The sequence below is a fragment of the Suricata suricatta genome, chromosome 14 (assembly GCF_006229205.1).
Source record: "Suricata suricatta isolate VVHF042 chromosome 14, meerkat_22Aug2017_6uvM2_HiC, whole genome shotgun sequence".
NCBI classification, from domain to species: Eukaryota; Metazoa; Chordata; class Mammalia; order Carnivora; family Herpestidae; genus Suricata; species Suricata suricatta.
This window is the reverse complement of record NC_043713.1, coordinates 87129691-87153948: the sequence shown is the minus strand read 5'-3', so window position 1 is coordinate 87153948 and position 24258 is coordinate 87129691. Positions and strand designations below refer to the sequence as shown.

General features: G+C 52.0%; 1 protein-coding gene across 1 annotated transcript in view; it reads left to right on the top strand.

The window, feature by feature from the left end:
- The window catches only part of TMEM132D (transmembrane protein 132D), a 442505-nt gene that overhangs the window by 270697 nt on the left and 147550 nt on the right, over window positions 1–24258 (top strand). The window contains exon 6 of the mRNA XM_029921636.1: window positions 9523–9706. Coding sequence (XP_029777496.1) covers window positions 9523–9706 — 184 coding nt within the window. The remainder of the gene's footprint in view (window positions 1–9522; window positions 9707–24258) is intronic.

The window sequence follows — 24258 nt, the reverse complement described above, 5'->3', positions numbered from 1 at the left end:
GACTTCGGCTCAGGTCAGATCTCACATTTGTGGGTTCAAGCCCCGCGTCGGGCTCTGTGCTGAGAGTAGGCTCAGAGCCTGGAGCCTGCTTCCGGTTCTGTGTCTCCTTCTCTCTCTGCCCCTCCCCCTCTCATGCTCTGTCTCTCTCTGTATCAAAAATAATAAAACATTTAAATTTTTTTAAAAAAATATGAGGAGCAGAGATTTTTATTAAGTTAAAATTTTAAAAGGTGGGTTATCAATTAGGGAGATTGGCAATGAGCATCACTTGTCCTGGCTCTGTCTCCTGCCTCCCCGCAGACCTTCACATGGTCGTCACAGACACACACGCCAAGAGGTGTGCATCCTCTCTGCACTGTGAAGACAGCATTCAGCTGCATGTAACAAACGACCAAACGTCATGACCTTTAAAACATGAGGGTTGGGTATCCCAAACAGCAAAAAGATGTGTGTAGGTCCTCCATGGCTGGTACAATCACGAAATCATGCAATGGGGTCTTTGTCTCCTGTCTTCTGGACATGCCACCTCACTGTCACAAGACGGCTGCAGCACATCTAGACATCACATCAATATTCCAGGCAGGAAAGAGAAAAGAAGGAGAGTGAAAAGCACATGCCCTGTGAAGCTGTGTCTCTTTATCAAGGGAAAAACGTGTTTCCTAGAAGCCTCACGAAACAGATTTCTGCTTACGTCTCATTGGCCAGTAGCTTCCCAGTCATCTGCTTCCTGTTGGCAAGGGATACGTATTGCCAACTTGACCAAACTGGGCTCTGTCAGAAAGGAGGAAGGGGAGAAAGGATTTCGAGTACCTCCCACATTGGCCGCACAGTCACTGACTCACTCTGTTGTTGAATCTCATCTCCTGAGACTCTGGACCAGGTGGGAGTTTATCAGGTGGGAAGGAAAGGAAGGAGGAAGGAATGGTTCCTGTCCTCAAAGCATTCACGCGCTCTGTGGGGAGAATCACCCGCGTCAGGAAGTGATTACTCGGTCCGTCACAGCTGTGCCTTCCGATGGCGGCCAGGCCGCGGGTGTGGAGTTCAGATGGCATCATTCACACACTCAAAGTGGGTCATCTCTGAGGGGCGCAGTGCACGCCTTCACACGTTTGGGATAGTCCTAGCCCTGGCGATGATGGTTGAAGGTCGCACGTGCACAGGATGGCTGTGGTCATTGGCCCTTGTGTGGTTGCGAACCCTGGGGCTTCGGGAGACTGTCAGCATATGAGACTCGTGCGGAGTCCGGGTTCCCTCCCGGGTGTGATTCAGTGCCGAGTCCGTTGTCTCCACCGCTCCGTAGCACTTCCTGTAGCCGCTGTCTAGACTAGAGCGAGTCCGTGCTGACCAAATGGCCTTCCAGGCTGTTCAACTCCCGGCGAGCGGCCTGAGCTGTTACGAGGCCGGCAGGTAAGAGCCACGGGAACCTACGAGGCCACAGATGAAGTAAGGTGCCGTCGGTCTGGCTCCTCACGTGACTCTGGTAACACACGCGCCTGACTGCTGGTGGGAGAAAATCAACCCTCCTGATGAGATCATTCCTCCCCGCAGCTGGGCGAGGTGTTAGGACGTCACCCGTCCTGCCCAAATCCAAATAGGCAACATTGACTTAAAGTTTATCTTCAATTATATTTAAATCACAAGGCTTACCAGAAGGTATTGACATTCATGCCAGGAAATTAATTGACATTCTATTAACCTCAGCCAGCAAATTAATTCCTCTGCGGAGGCCCTGAGCGCTTGAAGGCTGCGGCACGATTACTATTGACCGTGGGCCGCGTGGGCGTTTAGCGGCTGAGCCTCGGGAAACCGAGTCCTGTTTCCTACGAGGAATCCGCTAGATACATATTTGAATTATTTTTTTTTTTATCGCAAAGGAGTTGAGCATCCGAGCCTCCAGGGACTTGTGTCTGTCACATCGGGTGGGCGTGGAGGAGACCATCAGTGGAGTTAACAGGGATTGTCACTGTCCGTTAATAATCCTGTTTGCGTTTTGAAATGCACGTGGAACCTTCACTCTACCCCAGCAGCTCAGCTGCATGGTTCACGAGGTGTTTTCAAGCCATTAACCTTTGCTTAAAATAGTTGAGTGGACTCTCATTTAGTTGTGAAGGGCACGTCCTGATGGGCCCCGGGGGGCCCTGGATGCAGGAAACGTCACTCGTGTTTCTAGACAAGGGTGAAGGCATCCAGGAACTGACTGCTGGACCCCCGGAGCCCCCGGGTCAGACCCCAGCCGTGAGCCTCTCTGGGGAGGGGCCACGGGATGACACCTAGAGCCCCCTCTGGCATCAGAACAAGTTAGGAAAAAGCCAAGACTGCGCAGTGGAAGCATCTGGGCGAGGACTGGGGGTTGCTTGGCCAGGGGCACGGCGGCCATGTTTCCAGCAGAGACCGCACCCTTCTGGGGTTGACCTCCTGGTGGCCTGCCCGGCCCCCAGCCACTTGCGGACTGATCGGAGAGCCCTCCTTCCCAATTCCCACCGCAGACCCAGCAGCATCTCCTGCCCAGGAGCCCAAACTGGGTGATCAGGGAGAGATTGGGTGTGCTCCCAGGTTTTGGGGTGCTCTCCCCTGTCCCCTGTGGGAAGAGCAGATAATCGCTGCCTGTCCCCTCTGTCCCCCCAGAAGCACCCCATCTTTGTTCTCTCCTCCACCTTCGTCCCGTTGACCCCACACTTCGAGCTTCACCTGGAGGAGCTCGCCGACTGCTGAAAACAGGGGTGCGGCTGGCAGAGAGGACCAGAACCCCGCCTAGTTCAGAGAAGGGCACCCTCGGGGTCTCGGACACACAGCGTGGTTGCGCTGCTCTTAGGGAGCACGGGGCGTGGTTTGCCGTCCCTGTCACTGGGGTCGGGGCAGGGCCCAGGACGACAGATGTCCTGTGGGGTGTGGCCTCACAGGATCAAGCATTTGGCTCCTGACCCCGTGTGACATTCTGACATTCTTCAGAGGTTCCTGAAGGACTCCTGACTCCTCTGAGAGAACATCCCTTTTCTGTCATTTTCCCCCTTTACAAGGATCCGTCACTTGGCTCAGCCTACTTTTCCTCATTCAATTAAGATCATTTTGTGCTTTCGTTATTATCTTGCACAAATAGATCTGGTCTGTGGTTTCTTCTCCTAATTGCAGTGTTTATTCTGGCGCGGGTGCATCTACCTGTCTCTTTCATTCTCCTGTTCTTCTGTGGAACAGTCTCAGATCAACGCTCAGTCCAGATGCATTCATTTTCAGGGGAAATAAACACCTGCCTACTTACTAATGTCACTTTCTGAAGATATGCCCAAGCATCTGAACATTGAAATAATGTTCTTTTAGTGTTTTTGAATTTTTATTACGGTATTTATTTATTTTGAGAGAGAGAAGAGAGAGAGGGGACCGCATGCTCAGCCTGACACGGGGCTCTGTCCCACGATCATGAGATCATGACCTGAGCTGAAATCAAGAGTCAGATGCTGGGGCGCCTGGACCGCTCCGTCAGTTACGCCTCTGACTTAAGCTCGGGTTGGGACCTCAGGGTTCGTGAGTAGGAGCCCAACAGTGGGCTCGCTGCTGTCACTGCAGAACCTGCTTGGGATTCTCTGTCTCTCTGTCTCTCTCTGTCCCTCCCTCCTCCTCTCTCTCTCAAAATAAATAAATAAAAAACTTACAAAAGAAAATAAAGAGATGCTTAACCGACTGAGTCACCCAGATGCCTCAAGATCATAATCTTTCTTTAATGTTTTATTTATTTTTTGAGAGAGAGAGAGACAGCATGAGCAGGGGAGGATCAGAGAGAAGGAGACACAGAATCTGAAGATGGGCTCCAGGCTCCGAGCTGTGAGCACAGAACCTGACGCAGGGCTCGAACCCACAAAAGTGAGATCATGACCTGAGCCGAAACTGGACACTTACCCAACTGAGTCACCCAGGCGCCCAGATCATAATCTTTTAAAGCCAGCTTTAGCGTCTGCCTCCCCGTCAGCCGGCACAGTATCCAACAAGTGGCAGGAGTCCGCGCGCTCTCCCTGAAGGCATGGAGGGGAGGAGGGAGTGTGGGCGGGGGCGAGGGAGCCCTGAAATAGAAGGAGGGGGAACAGCACCGTGTGCTCCAAGCTGTGACTTCCCCATTCGTCTTTTCCAGAACGACTCTGGGCAGCAGACCTCAGAGGATCATAAGGTAGGAACAGAGGACACGAGAAGGAAAATTTATGGTGACAAAAATCGCATTACAAAGTACATTCATTAAAGGGTCCGGGCATATCTTACTTCCTGAGGAAAGGTTTTTATTCTGAGAATGCTAATGAAAAAGTTAGGAGCAGAGACATCAGTCATGGAAAACTTCAATCCCGGGGTGATACCTAAGAAGGAACAATTTGAGTAATACCCTTATCTTGAAAATGAGATGTGGAGGAGGGCGGGGGCAGGAGGCGCCTGCGCTCGGGAGGGGCATCTGGTCACCCGCACCCGCGCCGGCGCAGACCTCCAAGGTGCCACCGCGGCCGACCGCTGCCCGGGTCTGCTGGGTTCCTCCGAGCGGAGCCTGCGATGCTGAAGCCCCGGGTGGCGGCCCTTCTGCCCCTTCACCGCTTCCTCGTTTCTCTCCTCAGAGTCTCTCCCGTCGCATCCGCCGGGGGCCTTCGGTGCCCTCCTTGCCTTAAACCCCCGTTGGTTTCCCTGGAAGCAGATCCTGAGACCAGGGCTTGTGTGCAAGTGATTTCAGGAGCAGGTGTCCCGGGGCCGGTGGAGAGCGACGGGACGTAGGACAGAGCGGGCAGAGCGCAGCATGTGGGGGTGGCTCCGGCCGGACCCCAGGGGGACACTGCAGTGGGAGCAGGTGCCGCCCCCGCCCCCCTGGAGGCCGGGAAGCGGGCTGTCACCCACGGGCACCACCGCCTCCGGGGACCAAGACCGCAGCACTCAGAGCCCCTGTGCTGCGGGCAGAGCGGCTCCCGAAGCTCGGGACAGAAGGGTGTCCGGGGCAGGTCACAGGTCAGGGTCGTGGGGACGGCAGCGCTCGCAGGCCGGCAGCGAAGATGGGGGGTGGGGGGTGTGAGGAGGTCGTTTCTGCCCCGTGGTGACCCGCATTCCCGCGGCCTCCGGGGAAGCTCGGAATCGTCTCAGACTGTTTTCTAAGTTCACAGCCGTTTAGACACTAGCTTCGCCTTCTCTCCCGCTTTCCTTTTGTTCTCAGAAATGGTACCATGTAGCTTTGGAGAACCCTGTTGAGAAGCCTATTTGGAAACGAACCTCAGGCTGCGCGCCCCTCCCCCCACCCCCCAGCCCCCCACAGACACTCACACCGGAAGCCCGTTGCCCACGGCGGGGGAGGGGCATTGCAGGGTGACCTTCAGTCACTGGCCGCCCATAACGTGTGGGCTTTCTCATCTGGAAGAACACACAGCTGGCTGTAAGATGCATTGGAGTTGCCTCTCAGACGCTTCGTTCTAGATCATTCTCGCACTGCCAGGTCCCCATCTGTACGGCTTCTCCTCCCTCCGGTGGGTGGTGGGCTCTCCTATCTAGAGTCTAGTTTCCAGGTCTCTACTTTGATTTATAGACAACATCACGGAGCTGAGTCAGCTGAGGACCCCAGAGGCAGCCTGACCTCCAAGTTTCTTGCTGCAAAGATGTGCCAGCTCTGCTTGTCCACTTACCGGGGGGCACTGGTGTCCTGGGGTAGCACACTGGCCTGTGCGTCCCTGCGGGGCTGGGAATTTTCCCCCTGGGTCTTCATCGCTACCTGGCATGCCTGTCTTGCCCTGGAGAACGAGGTGGGGAGCCTGGCACGCAGAGACTGAGAGTGGAGAGTGGGCGTTTGGCACTCATCTCCCGGTCCCTTCTGCTGCCGGCGGGGCACCCCGGCTACCGTCTCAGCCTCCTGAACCCAGCTGTGCATCTGCAAACTGGCAGTGAATCACAGCCGTTGATCGGTGCGCCGTGAGGATTGCATGCGTGCCAGAGACAGAAAAAGCCCTTAAAAACCGTGTTTGGCACATTAAAGCTACTCAATAAAGGTTAGTTGATACATCGCTCTGGAAAAAGAGGGGTGACGGTCCAAAAGCGAGACTTTTTCTTCTGACAACGATGTCCTTCTTGGCCTTGGGGTGTGTGGAGGTGGTCTCGCAGACCTCCGAGCTTCGTTTTCTTTCTTGGGTTTCTGAGCCGTGTGGCCCTGAGGGTTGGGGTCACCATCGATGCCTGAGAGGCTGGTTTTCTGAAAGGGCATTTCATTTCTCTTAAACTTTGGAAGCCGCAGACTGTGCCTTTGTCCACTTGAAGGGAGCGCTTCTTCATGAGAAGACTGAGATCTTGAAGCCAGGGCACAAGAGCGTCCGCGGAAGGGGAGGCTGTGCCCCCCAGGGAGACGGTGCCCATCTCTGGAAGGACAGGCTGCAGAAAGGGGCTTCCCCACTGGGATGGATGGAGCCAGCGTGCAGGGGTGAGGTGCTCCTGAGGTGAGGGGCTGCGTCCCTACTCTGCTCCCTGTCACTTATCAGCCACAAACGAGTCTGGACAGGGAGGCGGCCTCCCGGCTTTCCTCTGCTGGTCGCACCCACGCGGGCAGAAGGACGTAAAACGGCAGGTGGGTCCGTGCCCAGAGGCTGGCAAGTGCCCAGGCCTGACGGAGTAGTGAGCGCGTCCACGCACAGCCTTTCCGGCCTCACAGGGCCGCCCTCTGCACAGATCACACATGGAGCAGGTCCTTATTGCTCAGCATTAAAGTGGCCTGGGGGGGAGGGGACAGGGAGGCTGCCGGGGTGGCATCTGGACACTTCATGCTCAACCACCCCCTACGTTTCCGTGGCTGAGAGTCTGTCCATGCCATTCCTCACACCCGCGCCCATTGGCATCCGGAACCTTCTTCACGGCTCCCTGGGGACGTCACTGATTTTTCCCGGCATACCTTCCAAATCCACTAACTGAGTACATTCTATTTCTAATCCCGTCATATCCAGAATATTTCCCAGAGTGCCGGTGTCCACATAATTACACCCGTCTAACCTTACTCCGTTGTCCACCGTCCTGGTTCCTGGTAGGGTAACCCAGAAACAAAAGACAGATGGACGGGTGGAAGGAAGGAACAGAAGGAGAGAGAGAGAAACAGGGAGCCCGATGCCTGGCCCCGCCCGGGACGGCAGGAGGTCTGCAGAGTGGTGCCTGGTCGGTGGCTTATTTCTAACCCCCCCCACCCCGGCAGTCCCCACGCACAGGAAGGATGGAGACCACGGCTCCGAGCAGACCCATTGTGTGAACTCCCACATCTGTCACACAGCGGACTCGTCCTGGGGAGTGCCGGCGTTGGCCTCTCTGCTGGGCATGGCTTGGAGCAGAGCAAGCGTAGGCCCCTCTTGAGGACACGTACTGTTAAACACACCATCTGCTCAGGTGTGGTCCTCAGCTTTACTGTTCAACACGAAGAAATGGTACATACCGCCAGGTGTGCAAGCCTTCTGAAACCCTGGATGTGTTAACTCTTTGCAAAGTGTATTAAAACTCAGGTTGCCGCCGATCCACCAAGACACACAGGATAAACTGTTCTAACGCTAGATCACCATTTGCAGAATTTCCAGAAGAAATGACCAGGAACACACTTCAAAGCCCTACAGCATCCGAATCACCAAGAAGCCCATGCAAGCCAAGGCATTGTAAGAAAAAACACACATCTGTACACAGTTTCAGAATCCACAAGTCTGCTGTGGTCCCCAGGTTAAGAATTCCCAACAAAGCGACTTTTTATCACCGCATCAAAGAGAGGGGAGTCTGCTCCAAAGCGGCCGTGTTCCTTTCACATCTTGGCCAGGCAAGGGATCTAAAGGAAAAACAGAAAATACACTTTATAGAGAGCCAGGCGAGGTTACTGAATGAATCAAACTAGATGAAGTAAGCCCTTTTACAATTCCAGTTGGTGCTTTTGTGGCTAGCTCTTGCCGAACGGGGAGAATTCACATCTACGGAGAGATTGGCAAAGGCTTTTCAGGTTAGAGTGAGCTCCGTAAGCAAGCATGTGGGCAGGGGAGCAAGGGCTGCGGGGTTTGGCTGGAGGTGAGGGCGCCTGTGTGGACACAGGAGGACAGAAAGCCGTGTACATGGTGGGGTCCCGGCTCTGCTGTAACGTCTCCACTGTGGAGTGGAGTTCCGGAACATTCTGTCCTGTAGATCTCCCTCCCTTTGTGACCAGGTGGAGAGGGCAGGGCCCTGTGTGGCTGGAAGAAGAATGCGCCGTCTCAGAAATGGGGAGGAGATGCCAGGGCTCTCGTAAATTCTAAGCCCAAAGAGGTGCGTGCCCACCACCTGACCTCAGGGTCCCTCTGCTCGGGGAAACGCCAGGCGGGCGCTCCAAATACATGGTGGCCGACTCTTCATCTCAGCTGCTACTTCTCAGAGAGTAAAATGGCTTTTCCTACTCGTCTTTCTCCTCCTCCTCTTCCCCTTCTTCTTTCTCCCTTCTTCCCCTGACTCCTTTCATGATAGCCCCCCAATGTTCCACTATTCCCTCTCATCCCCTGCTCTGAGAAGAAAGTCCCCAGAACGCCCCACCGGCTGTCTCTGAGCGTCTTATTGGGTCTGAGGGTGTGATAACCACATTTCCGTAGCTTCCTGTACCTGAAAGGACAAACCCTGTAGACCCGAGTATCAGATGTCAGGGGCCATTTTGCACGTACGTGACATTCCAATCTTCCGAGATGGATCTGACAGGCGGGAGTTGCTCTGGCTGCTGGGGCTTAAAAAGCATCTCTCGGAGCTGCCTTCTCTGCTAATCCTTGCCTGCACCCTCTTCACCTCTTCCCTCCCTCGGGGAGTGGCTGGCCCCACCCCTGCCTTTTTTCCACCCACGAGATGCAGGAGCAGGCATTTTGTAAAAGCAATCTATGAAGAGGCAGAAAAGGTGGCCAATTACTTAGACTAACACAAAAGCCTACAAAAATCATCCTGCTAATCTCACTGGATTTGCTTCTAGATGCCTGTTTATAGGAAGAAACAGCATGTCTAAATACTAATAATTGTTACAATGACTCCTGTGTCCAGGTGGCCTCGGGCTGCTTCTCCATGCCGGCCGCAGGGTGCCGGTGGCCTCGCCCTCCTGGTCAGGCCTCACCTGTGTCTCTGCAGCTCTCCGTGTCCCTGTGTCCCACCCCTGCCAGAGAGCAAAGCCACATGACCCTGAGACGCCTTTAAAATTCTGTGCGTCCAGTTTGAACTGGCCGTGGCCTTGGAAAATCCAATATACGCAGCATATGGTTTCAGGGGGTGGGGGAAAGAGTCCTGATCTCCTAGAGGAAGAGAGGAGAGAAAGCACTCAGGAAACGTCATGCCCACTTTTCATGATGCCCCCTTAGCAGTGATGTCTAAGACCGGCCTGGCGCCGGAGTCGCCTTGGAAACGGCGTGTTTTCTCACCCGCCTCTCTGAAACGCTCTTCACAGGGATGACGGGAGCACACGCGTGTGCACGAGGAGGCACAGCAGGAGTGCCGGGGAGCCCGTCGCCCCCTGGGCGTGACCACACGGCCGTCGCTCATGCCTGTCCTTCTCCTTCTCTCCAGCGTGGACGGCGCCTCCTATGAAGTCATGCAGGTCGACGTGGAGATAGAGGAGCCCAGCGAGCTGCCGGCCACACAGCTCGTCACGTGGCAGGTCGAGTACCCCGGAGACATCACGTCTGACTTGGGCGTATCCAAGATCTACGTGAGTCAGAAGGACCTGCTGGGCGTCATCCCGCTGGCCATGGTAAGAATGTCCCGCCTCGGGCTGTCCCCACAGAACCCACGGGAAGGAAGGCTCCGGGCTGTGAGCCACCTGTGGTGGGGGTGTCAGGGAGCCACGGACCAGGTTCTTGAAGACTACTGCGAGACGCTGAGTCTAAAAAACGTATTTTCTCTAAACCATATTCTGACAATATTATTTAGAAAACCCTCAAACTCCAGGTGGTAGATTTGATTTTTCCATTATATGAAACATGCTGATCATTTAATAAATGTGCTTCTGTCATACGACGTAGACTTCAGGATCTCAAATGCGTTCACTTGCAGAGACCAGTTAGCTCAGCTGTAAGTGGCGTGTCCCAGGCAGAGCGGCAGACCTCAGCTGGGTCTAAAAGCCGCAGCCGTGTTAGCCACGCAGGACAGCCACGCCATGTGCTCCACGCTTACAGGCTCCCGATTTTCCAAGGAGGCCGTGAGTCCAGTCTCAGAGTGAAAGGTCAACCTGGTCGTGTTGGCAGTTAATTAAAAATAAACAGAACACTGTGTAAAAAAGAGTAGTGATATTCCCTTCATAGGTTACCGATTTACAGCCTGGAAGACAGTGAGGACTGTGAGTCTGTCCATGTGTTCTCTAGGATTCATGACACAGACACGGGCTTTCCTCCTCGGAAGGGCCAGCCCCTGGTCTCTGTGTCACGCAGCGCACTGGCTGTGGGGAGACCTGCCATCCACGTCCCCCTAAACCAAGTACGCAGGTGCCCCGTAGAGCCCTGCGTTTCCTCGGACTGGTCAGGAGCCTGCAGAGGAGTGATACATTCTTTCAATGTGAATGTTGACAGTGCAAACCTTGGGCACATTCGTCCGCCCAGCAATACTGTGACCTCTCCCGTGACGAAAGCACTCCTCCTGTGGGAAGTGACGCATGAGTTGACCTACCCATTGAGTGTCCAGTGTCTCCTCCACACCGTCTAGTAGAAAGTATCGAGAGGTGTTACTGCGTAGTGGAGAAAGAACATCGAGAATCATTCTTTCAGTAAAAGGTACCATGGACAGCTGCCTAGGGATGGCAGGCTTGTTATTAGGCTGTTCATCAGGAAATGTAAAGGTTTGGGTACTTCCCTTGATAAGGGCTCCTGTTAACTTTTTGTTGTGTTTTTGGAGGCACTGAGCCTCCCCTGGTGTGTCTTTCCCCGTGTGAGGGCAGCACTCCCTTGAGTCAGGCTGTTAGTGAGTGTTTCTATGACTTGGGGATGGCAAGACCGTTTGTCTTGAATAAAGGATTATTTGAATTTGCTCCCGTTCAGCACCTTTGATCACATGAGCTCTTTGCAACACTCAGCACGGCTTCCGCGGCTTTGCTCAGCGTAGGCTGGTGTCCCGTGTTTCCCGCAGACAGCGTTTCTCCTGCCTTGGGTGTCTCTGACGCTCCCGTCGCTTACCCCAAACCCCCCTGTTCTCCGTAACCCGCGTGGATCCCCACCCCGACAAGGCACCTGTTCGTCCTCCGCCGGTCTGTGACCGTTCTCATCCCCCCTCGCCGTCTGGTGATGAGAGATGGAGTGCCCTTGGATCCTGTGATGGGAGTTGGGAGTTGCGTTCCTTTGAAATCAGAGAGCTCCTCCCCCACCGGCCTCCTGTGGCCCAGCCGTGGTGGCTGAAACGCAGGTGGGTTGTTTCTTCACGTAAAGGAACTCCTGAGGTGGCTGCTCTGCTTTCAGCATGGTGCCCCATGCCCCACCTCATCTTTACTTCTGCCTCGGTGGTTTGAGGGCACGGATCCCGTCCTCGTGGCTACCTCAGGGTCCAAGGTGGATGCCGGAGGGCCGGCCGGCATATCCATACTTGGTCGACCAGAGAAAGTCAGACACAAACAAACTCGAAAATGGCCAGTTCCTCTTCCCTCTCAAGGAAGAGGGATCCAACAAAGCAGTTCTGGTTGTGTCCGGTCGGCGCGTAGTCGAACGCCATCCCTAGTTGGAGGGAAGGCTGGGTAATTTCTGTTTAATGTGGCACGCTGCGTAAACGCCGTTGCAAGGACACAGGAGGAAAGTGATTATTTCAAGGCAGTGTGTGGTGTTTGTGACAATCCCCCTTCATCTCCACACGAGGACCTGGAGGCTCCTCCCGGGCACCCGCGTGTGTGCTCAGTCGTGATCGTTAGGAAACTCGCAGGAAGCCAAGTAACGTAACTGAGTCCGGGCCTCCTCTTGCCAGCTTCGCAGACATGCTCATTTCACGGTGCCTCCACCTCCTCATCCAAAGTGGAGAAGACATCATACCTATTCATCGGCTATCATGAGGCTAAATGACAACTCAGGCATGCTTGGAACTGCGTCCAGAGAAACTGGGCAATGCGTGGTAGCTATTATCATGTTCATTGAACCCCCAGCGCGAGGGACACAGGGCTCCCCGGCAGTACTGTTGTGAATCCTTCCAGGGAAGGGACTTGGCCCTGGCCGCCATATTTCACGACACAAGAAGAGTGGTAGACACTGCGTGTGCTTGCCGATTCCAGAGCTGGGGTGCGTGCATTGGATCAGAGCACGTTGGTGAGGTTTTACTAGTCACCTGGGAACAGCTTCCTTGGACCTGAGGGGGAAGTCTTGAGGGTCCCGACTCCCCAGACTTTCATATTTGGAGTGTTCTGGGTCCCCCTTCCAGAGAAGGCTGCTTCCTGTTACCTCTGACCTGATTGGGAGAAGACCTCCGGCCGTTTGCAAGGAGGTTGCCCCCACGGCACGACCTTTTTGCCATTTCATTTCACTGATACTTTGTCTTTGTTCGACATACGTTCGTCGGGAGATTTGGAGGGGACCTGATATCCATGCACCTACTGGTCTATTCAGCTGCGTCACCCCTTCTTGAAATACTAGAGAAACAGAAGGGAAGCCGGCTCCCCGGGACCATGCTGAGTGAGACCCGGGTTGAGATCTTGGTCACTGAGCACTCGGAAGCTCAGATACGTGTGATTTGGAGCCACTGCTCATCTCTCAGCAGCGTGTCACGCGGACCGATGTGTGTTTTCAGAGGAGCGCTCCGGCTGTAGGTGGAGAATAGATTCGGGAGAGCCAGAGGGACGTCAGAGAGAGTCAGGGCCTGCGCCCTGGCTGCTGTCAGATAGCCCGACCTAATGGGCTTGGCATTCACTCACCCCCCACCTGTCCTGTAGGAGCGTGGGCAGCCTGGGGCTTCTCCCATCCTCCAGGGAGTTGGGACACTGCCTCCCTCTGTCCCCATAGATGCTGACCTCATCCCCGTGCTCTCAGATTCCTAACAACCATGCGCCTGTGGCAGCCAGCAGGAGTAGGCAGAGGGCGGAGGGAGGATGTGCCCCTTCCCACCAAGGACGTGGCCTGTCCCTGAGTACAGCGCCCGTGCTCCCAGCCCGTCGGCCTGAGCTAAGCCCAGTGACCACCTCTAGCCGCAGGGGAGCTGGGAGAGTGCGCTTTACCCCACTCGGCCGTATGTCCAGCTAAAAGCACGTGGCGGCTGGAGAAGGAGAGACGGACACTGACTCCATCCTGGACGGCCCCAGGGGACTGTAGTCAGGACAGCGGGGAAATGGAGAGTTGGACACGTTTAGGTACATCTGTGTGGGTCGGTGATTGGCTTTCCCATGCATTGGACGTAGGTGTGAAGGAAAGACGGGGAAAAACAGGAGTCTGAGTTTTAGGCTCACCCAGAAAGCTGTGTCTCCATGGTTCACACACAGACCTGACATGGATAAGACATACCCTATTACGAAATATCCTATGGGTTACATTTTTGCACAGAAATCTTTTATTATGAAATATCCTATTTCATACATTTTTGCATGGAAATCTTCGCATGCATCTCTGATTGATTCCTATACATAAACTTTTAGGAATAAATTCAAATCAAAGGATGTGAATCAAATGATACTCAATATGGTAATTTTTTGGTAACAGTCAAACTGCCCTCCGGTAAGTTTAACAAGTGTAACCCCACCTGCTGGGTGTGATGAGACCCGTTTCCTCACGCCCTCACAAACAGAGGACATTAAAATTTTAAAATAGGCAGTTTATTAAGCAAAGATGATACCTCATTGTTGCTTTAATTTTTTTTTTATTGTTGCCTTCATTTGCCCTCTTTTGGTTCCATTTGCAAATTTTCTAATCAAACATTTGCTCTTACTCATTTTCTTTCCCTTTTGGGAATTTCCCTTCTTATTACTTTGTTATTAAAAAATCTTTTTTTTATTATGCTAAAAGCATGTAACATGAAATTTACCGTCTTATCCACCTTTAACTGCGCAGCCCGTTGGTGTTAAATCGGTTCACATTATTGTGCAACCGATTTCTGGACACCCACCACCTTCTCCTTCCGGGTTCTGTATATCAGCGATGCTGGCCTTTTGAGCGGCACATTACTGCAAGGGCTCTTCCTGATCTGCCACTTGCCGTCTAACCTCACAGATCGGATTTTGTAGTGCGCATTTTCCTGCAGCCACATCCGTGGATCTTTTTCATCGTGGACCTCCTGATCGTGACTGAGAGGAACAACACGCCTGTTTCACTTGTTCCTGTAAAATCTCCGAAATTAAAATACCCCCAGACCGCACATTTGAATGAATAGAACCATAGTCTTCCAAAAATAATGCTGGCGGTAAATGCAGTGGTGACAGCTGATACTATTGTTAAGGATTTGAGACCCATTGGGGTGGGGCTCACGGCTGCTTCATTCTTTGTGACAGAGAACTCCATCTCCAGGAGAGCTTCGAAATAAGACGCAGTTAAATACTAACATTCAAAGCTAATTTCCCAAAAGACGTTTATTTCTTACTCAATATTTTTCCCATTTTTTCCTGATGTCTACAGCCGTAAAGTCTTTTTTTTTAATCCATTCATGTATTTCTATGAGTCTTATTCCATTGCTTTTTTATATTCAGGAAATGATGCCTTACCTTGTAGGTAACTGTATTTGTCCTTAGGAAGAGAATCCTGAGGGAACAATACACGGGCGTTACCGTTAACGTGATTAGTGCCCATCTGTAACTACCTTTCGGTGTCTGACTCTGGAAAAACGTGTTTGCACTTCTTAAAAGAGCTGGGGCTTTCTGGGTGGGGCTGGGGAGGGAGGCTCTTCAACATCCCTCTCCCTTACCTGCCTCCAGGGCTGGGGTAAAGCACGCGTTTGGGGCCTCCGCCAGGATCCCCGTAATAACTGGTATTTACCAGTGTGAGTGCTGGACGAGCTAGTCTTTGAAAACAGGAGCCCGTGCTCTTCACTCTGAACTGAAACGAACAGGGTTTGGATCCCGCCGGGCGGGGGCTGTTCGGATACAGCAGCTGTGGGCGCTGCTCCAAGTCTGGGGAGGGCGAGCCGGTGGGGTGCAGGATCGCGCCTCCTGTCTTGGGCTCCCGGTGGGGTCCCCACTGCATGTCGCCCAGCCCTGATTCCTGGGTGTGCGTCATCAGGAGGGGCGAGACGTCCAGGAGGACGTAACCAGGAGATACAGTCGAGGGGGAGTGTCACGATCTTTGAAAGTCAGAAGCCTCTCGCCCCCGTGAACGGCTTGGCGATGGTGAGGTTCTGTGATATTTACGAGGGTGTGAGGGCGTCGACGGGTCTGCGGGTCCTCGGGGAAGGCCAGCAGGGCTTTTTAACAGAGTCAGAGTCAGATGCCTTGTGAGCCCTTCACGAAGTGCAGTATGACCTCAAAAGTGACTCTAACGAGAGCACAAACGCATCTCGTAAATCTCTCCCTGCCACCTCTTCCAGGGAGTCGTCCTTGGTCCCCACAGCCTGACGTGATCGTTGTTGACTCTTCTGCTCTGCACAGCGCACGATTTCCTTGTGCACAGCGGGGACAGTAGTCAGGTCAGAGGATGCAGACATCCTTGAGGTATTTTTGACGGTTCAGATCACGCCGTCAGGAGCTGTAAGAGACAAGAGCCATATGCCCAAGATGTTTGGGAAGACATCACCCTAGTACATTCCTTTAGGTACCCTCTGTGCCCTTCCTCATCCCATCCTGTCTGAACCCCACCTAGGCCCTTCCAATCTTCAAGCCCCCTTGCAAAGTAGAGGCAGCCAGATGCCAGAGTGCCGCTCCTGACTTACCGTTGATGCCACACAAAAATGCCTTTTGCTCATTAGTGTGAATGAGGGACTCAGCAGCCCAGAGACCTGCAGGCTCGTGCTGTGAAGTGTAGACCCGGCCAGACTTCACTCACCTGACCGACCCCCAAGCTCTTTTCTTACGCGATTCTTGGGATTATAAGAAGGTAATCATTAAACAACACCTTCCCTCCCTGGCACATGTACCTCTTCTTTTTTATTTTTATTTTTTAATGTTCATTTATTTGAGAGACACACACAGGGTGTGAGCAGGGGAGGGGCAGAGAGAGAGAGAGGGAGACACAGAATCGGAAGCAGGCTCCAGACTCCGAGCTGTGAGCACAGAGCCCACCGTGGGGCTCGAACCACAAGACCTAGAGATCATGACCTGAGCCAGAGTCAGGCGCCCATCCTTATGCTTTTCTTAATAACCTTTATCGCATCTCTCTTGCTTTATTGAAAGATTACAGTATAATACTCAGAATATGCAAAATGTGCTGACTATATATATTACCACTAAGGATGCTAGTCAGCAGTAGGCTGTGAATAGTAAGTTGGGGGGGGGGTCTCAAAAGTTATATGGGGATTTTCGACTGTGCTGGGGTCGGTGCCCCTAAGCCCCGCATTAAGAGTCAAGTGGAAAATGAACTTTTTTTCATCGGCCCACACGCCCCCAATCTCCAGAACCTTCCTGACTTAACCTCCTGGCGTATCCGCCTGGCCTGTGTTCTCCCGGCAGCCTGGACCCTCTCCACCCGGCAGAAGGCAGGGACCGCCCATGGTCGCTGCCCGGAGAGCAGCCTCTCCGCCCCCCGGCAGGCACTCGGAGCTGGGGCAACACAGGGTCATTTGTCCCCCATCGCCCCCGAAGTGAGCACAGGTCCCGTGCCCTGACGGTCCCTTGCCGTGGTCAGAGCCAGAAAGGAGGTCCCCCCCTTACGGTAGGAAACTTACCTTCCCTGGCTCCAGTAATGAAATTTCTTTTCATGTTTGGCATGAAAGCAGATTCTTGGCTCTTTTTTGTTTGACTTTTCATGGTATTCTTCTCCTGTGTCAGCCTGTTAATTAATATGCCAGATACCCTCTGTTGTTTTATGCAGACTTTTTGAAAATTCAGTCACACGGGATAGCACACCCCTGCTTTCATTTTTATACTTTCTCCACCAAGTGCAAATTAAGTTGCTGCAATAGCCCTTGAGAAAAATCTGCTTCAAGAAGTATTCTCGCTTTGTGCTTGGTGATTAGTCACCGCTGCCTCAGACAGCATTACCAGTAACGACACCAGATTCCTGATGCTAATTACATACCAGTCACAGCTCTGTGGTCACCCCCTCCCTCCTCATACATCCTGGGGAGAGAGAGAGGGAGAAGCCCAGCGCTGGCTTGATCGCACGACTCTGAGATCAAGAGTCAGACACTTAACTGACTGAAGCACCCACCCACCCCTCCTTCTGTATATTAAGTCATTAAATCCCCACAGGGGTCCCGGCGAGGCTGTGCCTCTCCCCATTTCACAGATGCAGGAGGGGACACACTTGGAGGATGCCCCAAACAGTCCGGCCAAGAAGCCAAACTGGAAATAGATTCCAGATGGACGGGCTCCGGAGCCCGCGCTCTCCACCAGTGCCCGTCACTGTCCTCCCTGTGAAAACGGGGTTCAGACTGCTGATCACTTCAGGATGCAAAAACATCTTGGAAAGATGCAAATCCACAAAACACACTCATAAAAAATATGAAATTGGTAAGTCTTCCTTGAAATAGGAAGGTCGTCTGAAAATGAATTATTTATTATGCACAAAGCCACTGCCTTTTCTTTTCAGCCCACTCGGGTGCCTTTGATGCCCCTAATGAGGCGTCCTCTCCGGAGGTGATTTATAACGGGGCGGCGGCTGAGCCTCAACGCCTTTAAAGCGACACGGCACAAAATAAGTCGGAGCGCGTCTGCAGTTGGTCGCTGTGTGCTTATCACAGCCCCGGCTCGTGGGCCACCAGCTGCTCTCGGTGCGCACATGTGCTCATCATGTCACGCACGTGGTAGGCGCGCCGTCCATCCCCACGGCTCCTGGGCTCCCAGCGGGTGCAAGGCACTGGCCTTCATCTCGGGGTTCCCACAGAGCTCGCTCCCCATTCAGGGGGGCGGCTGGTAAATGAGTAAAGCAATAATTGAGCAAGATGAGCTCAGAACCGATCTGTGCCTGGCAGGAGATAAAACGGGGTGTAGCAAGCCGAGCCTCTGGAGGCTGGAACATCACTGCGGAGGGGACATTTGAACCGAGACAGAATGCCAGGAAGGACCCAGCGCAGGAAGACCTGACAGGAGCCGGCTTTCCAGACAGAAGGGAAAGTGGATGCCAAGACCCACGGCAGAGGCCAGCTTGGGGTGCTCCGGATGGAAAGGTTGAGGAAAGCAGGGGAGTAGTGACCAGCGAGGATGAGGTCGAGGAGGCAGGCTCTGGATTATGTATACCCTCACCAGCCAGGAGGTGGACATTAGGATTTCTCATTCATTGCGTTTAAATCTCATCTGATTCATGATCTACTCTGAAAACATCACTCTGAATACCCAAGAGGAGAACAAAATTGGTGGGTGTGAGCAATGAAGTAGGAAGACCATGTTGAGTGCCTCTTTAGTGGTTCAGGCAGAACGGGTTGAGCACCGGGTCCACGGCGATGATGGCAGTGTGGAAGACAAATGGAAGACCTCGATATACTTTCTAAGTTCGGCATCAGGATCTGGTTAGAGACAAGACCAAGAGTTTATTTGAATGGGCGAGGCCAGAAATGAGTCTAGAGGAGACAGTGCTGTCTGATAGAACTTTCTGAATTGACACAAATGTTTTATTACCCGAGCCATCCAATATGGCAGCCACACATGGTCATTGAGCTCTGGAAACATGACTGATGTCGCTGAGTACCTGGATTTTTATGTGATTTAATTACCCTTGACCCTTGAACAACACAGAGGTTAGGGACACCAACCGTTTGCACAGTTGAAAATCTGTGTGTAACTTAGAGGGCCACAGAAACATGACTACTGATAGCCTACTGTTGACCGGAAGCCTTACCAATAACCTGAACAGTCAATGAACAGATTTTGGATGTTCTGTGTATTATACACTGTATTCTTACAATGAAGCATGCAGAGAGAATAAATGGCATTAAGACAAGGAGGAGAGAATGCATTTATAGTACGATACCTTATTTATCGGAAAAAAAACACGTACAGGTGGACCTGTGTAGTTCAAACCTGTGTGGTGTAAGGGCCAGCTGTAATTTAGACTTAAACAGCCATGCATGCTAATGGCTCTCAGATGAGACAGCACGGCTCCGAAGCTTTGGCTCGGGAAACCAGGGGCCAGTGTGCTGTTTCCCAGAGGGCGGTCTGTGTAATCTCCCCTTGCTCTGTTCTGACCCACCGTCTCCACCCTGCTCTGGGCCCTGGGAGTGTTTCCTGTGCCCGTGGCCTCAAAGGCGCTGCCTGGTCCTCTGGATTCAGTCAATGGAAGGCAAGGAAAGAAGACCAGGTGGAGGCTGAAGGCAAAGTTTGGGGATTTTACTGCCCTGGTTCCGTGTACTCTAGGCCCCCGTTTCTAAATGGCCATGTTGTTCCGGAAGCACCAGCTCCGGTCCGCCCATGGTCATTAAGCAGCAGCGACACCAGCTGCGGCGTCCGCACCTGCTCAGGGGAGTTCCTGCCCCGCTGCGTTTAGGGGAGAGGGTCCGATGTGCCTCCGCGCCTTGTGGTGGAGCCCAGCCCCGCCCTGCAGTTCGTGTGCTACATGTGTATTATTTTATCACAAGCCATTTCCTGCTATGTCTCCTTTATAATGCCCTGAAGACATCGTAGTGACTTTTCAGCACGTGTGTGGCCACCTTACATTCATTACGTCCTCATATGGGGATAAACTTGGTGCTTCTTAATTTGTTATGCAGATCTCTGTTCTTGAAAAAGGGCATTAACTCACATAGGATTGCGGGCAGGGGGGTCGGCAAATACTTCCTGTAAAGGCACAGACAGTACGGATTTTCACTCCTGCAGCCTCGCGGCCTCTGTGGTGACAGATTTTCACCTTGCAGCCCATGCACGGATGGGGTTGGTGACACCAAAACCGTCCACGGAGGCTGGAATTTGAATTCCATGTAATTTACACGTGTCACCCAGAAGTACGCTGTTTAAAAATTTTTTCTTTTTTTTTATGTTTTGCCTTTATTAAAAAAAAGACGGATACTATGCAAAAGTCTACTGACTTTTGTTTTTAGAATAGCATTAAATTTTTTAAATGTTTATTTTTTTAATAGTTTACCATCAAATTGGTTCCATATAACTAAATATAAAGGCTATTATACAGAAAACTAGAGTTTGTGGTATGTAATTTTTAAGGCCGTTCCTGGTCTACTAGAGACGGGACCTTTTCTTTCTTTTTTTTTTCAAGTTAGTTAACATACAGTGTGGTCTTGGCTTCAGGCATAAACCCAGTGATGCCTCTCTTACCTGTGACACCAGGGCTCCTTCCAACAAGAGCCCTCCTAACGCCGACCCCCCATCTTCCCCACCCCCCACCTGTCTCCCCGCCAGCAGCCCTCAGCTTGCTCTCCATAGTTAAGAGTCTCTTATGGTTTGTCTCCCTCTCTGTTTTTATCTTCTTTTTACTTCCCTTCCTCGGTGTTCATCTGTTGAGTTTCTCAAATTCTACATATGAGTGAAATCATATGATGTCTGTCTTTCTCTGACGGACTTACTTCACTTAGCATAATACTCTTCAGTTCCATTCATGTTGCTGTAAATGGCAAGATTTCATTCTTTTTCGTTGCTGAATCATATTCTATTTTGTGTGTGTGTGTGTGTGTGTGTGTGTGTGTGTGTGTGTGAATATAGGTATAGATACAGATATAAATACATTATATTTTCTTTATCCATTCATCAGTTGATGGACATTTGGGCTCTTCCCTTACTTTGGTTGTTGTCAATAGCACTGCTATAAACACTGGGGTGCATGTGCCCCTTTGAATCAGTATTTTTGTGTCCCTTGGATAAACACCTAGTAGTGCAATTGCTGGGTCATAGGGTAGTTCTCTTTAAGTTTTTGAGGACCCTCCATTCTGTTCTCCGGAGCGGCTGCACCAGTGCACATTCCCACCAACCATCCAGGACGGTGCCCGTCTCTCCACACCCTTGCCAGCATCTGTTGCTTCCTGAGCTGTCCATGTTAGCCACTCTGACTGGCATGAGGTGGCGTCTGTGTGGTTTTGGTTTGTATTTCCCTGATGATGAGTGACGCAGAGCATCTTTTCATGTGTCTGTTAGCCATCTGGATGTCCTCTTTGGAGAAGTGTCTATTAATGAGTCTTTTCTTAGCCTCGACTGAGCTCCTCCTTAGGAGGTTGACGGTGGCCCTCCTCCATGACCCAGTCATGACATAAAGGGTAACCTCCTTGAAGGAAGGGATCCCTACAATTCAAAGCCACTTTGAAAAGCACTGTTGCGGGAGAGAAGTGTTTCCCGCTTGCTCCACCCAGTGGAGAGTCCCACCTATCCTGGTCAGCCTGCGCGGGCGGAGGGAGCCCGGCTCCTCCCTCGAACCGGGCACCCCCCTCCTCGGGCTTGACGCTCAGCGCCGCGCTGTGGCTTCCCTGCGCCAGCAAACCCTTCTCTGAAGTCTGCGGAGCACCGCCCACCTTGTCAGAGCCCTGGCAGCGCCCACATCCCTGGCAGTTATTCTTCCTAAATCTGCCTGAGTAACCTCCCCTCTTCCGATTCACTTCCTCTTGGGCGACATCCCCTGGACGGCGGCAGAGCTCGTCCGCAGTACAGCCGCCATTAACCTTTTGGTGAACCTCATTATCAGAGTTGAAGAGAACTGTCCAGAAAGAGAACTGGACGCTGATTTAAGAGCATGTGCCCAACAAACTCCCAGCTTCCAGCCCCAGCGCGTTCCTGCTTCTTGGACCACGTCCCAAAGGCTGGCTCAGTCCAGTGCCTCCGAAGTCTCGGCAGCTTCCAGCGGGTGAACCCACTGCACGTAGAGCGAAGTCGAGTGCTTGTCCCTGTGCCTTCGGGGCTGTCCGCCGCCGAGCCCGGGGCGTCTCTTGTATCTGTGAAATCTCTTCTGTGTCTCTCACAGAGATCACCTGAACCCAATATCAGGACTCATGAGATTTTCAGATAACTGCCCACTCCACCCGGCTTCCGTGTTAGCGTCAGTTCGGATTCAAGCATCCTGTAGCAGGCGGTCAGGATCACGGTCCATAAAATACAGCCTCGTCAGGAAGCAGCCCGTGTCCAGAGCGTGCGCGTCCCTCATCTTCGTCTCCTCTCTCCATGGTGCCTCTTGGTACCTAGCATGTCCCAGGTTGATTTTGCCCAGTCTGTCAAGACCAAAACGCCTGCGGTATTGACGCTGCATCTGCAGCCCCTAGAGCAGTGTCTGATCACAGTGGAAGCTCGAAACACATGCTGAAGTGTAGGATGAACCGGGTGAGCTGAATTCACATCACTGAGAGTCTGTGACTGTGTAGATCTTGGGTCAGTCAAATGGCCTCTCTCTCTGTACCTTACTTTTTTCACCTGTAAAATGCAGATAATTATAGTATTTCTACTTCCTAGAATAATTATAGTATTTCTGCTTCCTAGGAGGATGTGACTCAATTAACTTATAACATTTTAAATAATTTAAACTTAAAAATGTAAATAGTAATAGTGGTCGTGTTCTGTATGGCAGTCTTAGCTGGCCCGGTGGACAGGTACATGATGACAATAGTGAGTCTGTTAGGACTTTTCACATCCAGTCCAAACTGGTTTTATGCAGAAATCAGAACTTACCTGCTCATCATGTAAGATTGGATCCATTTGGCTACATGACATAGAGACCCCCAAATATAACGGCTTTAGCGGTGATGGGAGTTCATCTTTTGCACGTGAAATAAGTCCAGAAGTAGACACCATGAGATGAACGTGGTGGCTTCCTCGGTCACCTGGGTGAGTCTTTCTGCCACCCGACTCCATTCTCCACTCCCGAGAGCCAGCCCATCGCGTTTGAGTTACAGCCTTAGTCAGAGCATCAGAGCCCGCCTCCTGTAAGCAGTCTTCCATCTCATTGGTCCATGTGGTCACATGACCATCCCAGGGCCAGTGCAGAGGCTCCTGTAGAACCCACCCCGTCTAGCCTCAGGATGTGCACCCGCACAACACCTGACACCTCCCCCCTGTGCAGTCACCTGCAGGACATGAATGAAGCATTGGTTGTCTTTGTAATAAGAGCTCAAGACTGAAATGCAGACGTGGTGTGACAGAACCGCACGTGAAGAACAGGCCCGAATATTCTAAAGGGAATGTTTGTTTCTTCCTCTTAAAACGTGTTCATCGGGGCGCCTGGGTGGCTCAGTCGGTTAAGCGTCCGGCGTCGGCGCAGGTCATGATCTCACGGTTTGTGGGTTCAAGCCCCGCGTCGGGCTCTGTGCTGACAGCTCAAAGCCTGGAGCTGCTTCAGAGTCTGTCTCCCTCTCTCTCTGACCCTCCCCTGCTCGCGCTGTCTCTCTCTGTCTCTCAAAAATAAATAAAAGACATAAAAATTTTTTTTAAAAAAAGTGTTCATCTCGGAGCAGCTGTTCAGCAGTCTCCAGGCCTGGCTCTGAGGCACAGGGGAGTGTCAGAAATTACTTTTCCATACAAAACTCAAAGAACCTCAATATAAATGTGTTGGCAATTACATGTAGGTCCCTAGTTAGAAAAAAATGTATTTTAAAAAAATTTGAGGGATGCCTGGGTGGCTCAGTTGGTTAAGCATCTGACTCTTGATTTCGGCTCAAGTCATGATCTCATGGTTCATGGGATTGAGCCCCGTGTTGGGCTCTGCGCTGGCAGCAAAGAGCCTGCGTGATATTCTTACTCTCTCTCTCTCTCAAAATAAATAATAAGTGAACATTAAAAATTTTGAAACTAGCCCACTCGCATATGTATTTTCACCAAGTGGTGGTTTCCTCATGTAGGACTTAACTATTTTTCCAGTGTTGTTTAACTCAGAAGTTTTCAACAAAACCGTTATTTTCTTGACGGATACTAAGGCAACAGGAGATTTCCGTGGAAGCTGGAGTTGGTGTGTAGCTACAGTAAAACACGGGTTAGGTAACAACTCCACGAGCTCTTTAGTCTGTTAGTCTTTGCACGATGGGTAGTAAATGCAGGCTCAGGACTTCCCAATGTGGGCAAATTAGGGGAAGAAATCTGTTTTTTGAGTTGGTATAAACCAGTCTTCCAGTTGTGCAAGTAAATTACCCATTAAATTTAGCCCAAACAAAAATGATTGCTTTACCCTTGAACTCGGTTTATTTTTTCTGCTTTAAAAAGGAAGATATGAATGCTCCTGCAGACTTTTTTCCTCACTCCTGCTTCGGCAAAACAGACCGTCTTCTCTCCTTTCCCTCCTCCTGCGCTCGCCACGGCTCTCCAGAGAAATGGGACCAGGAGGACATAGGATATGTGTTTTTATGTGTAATGAA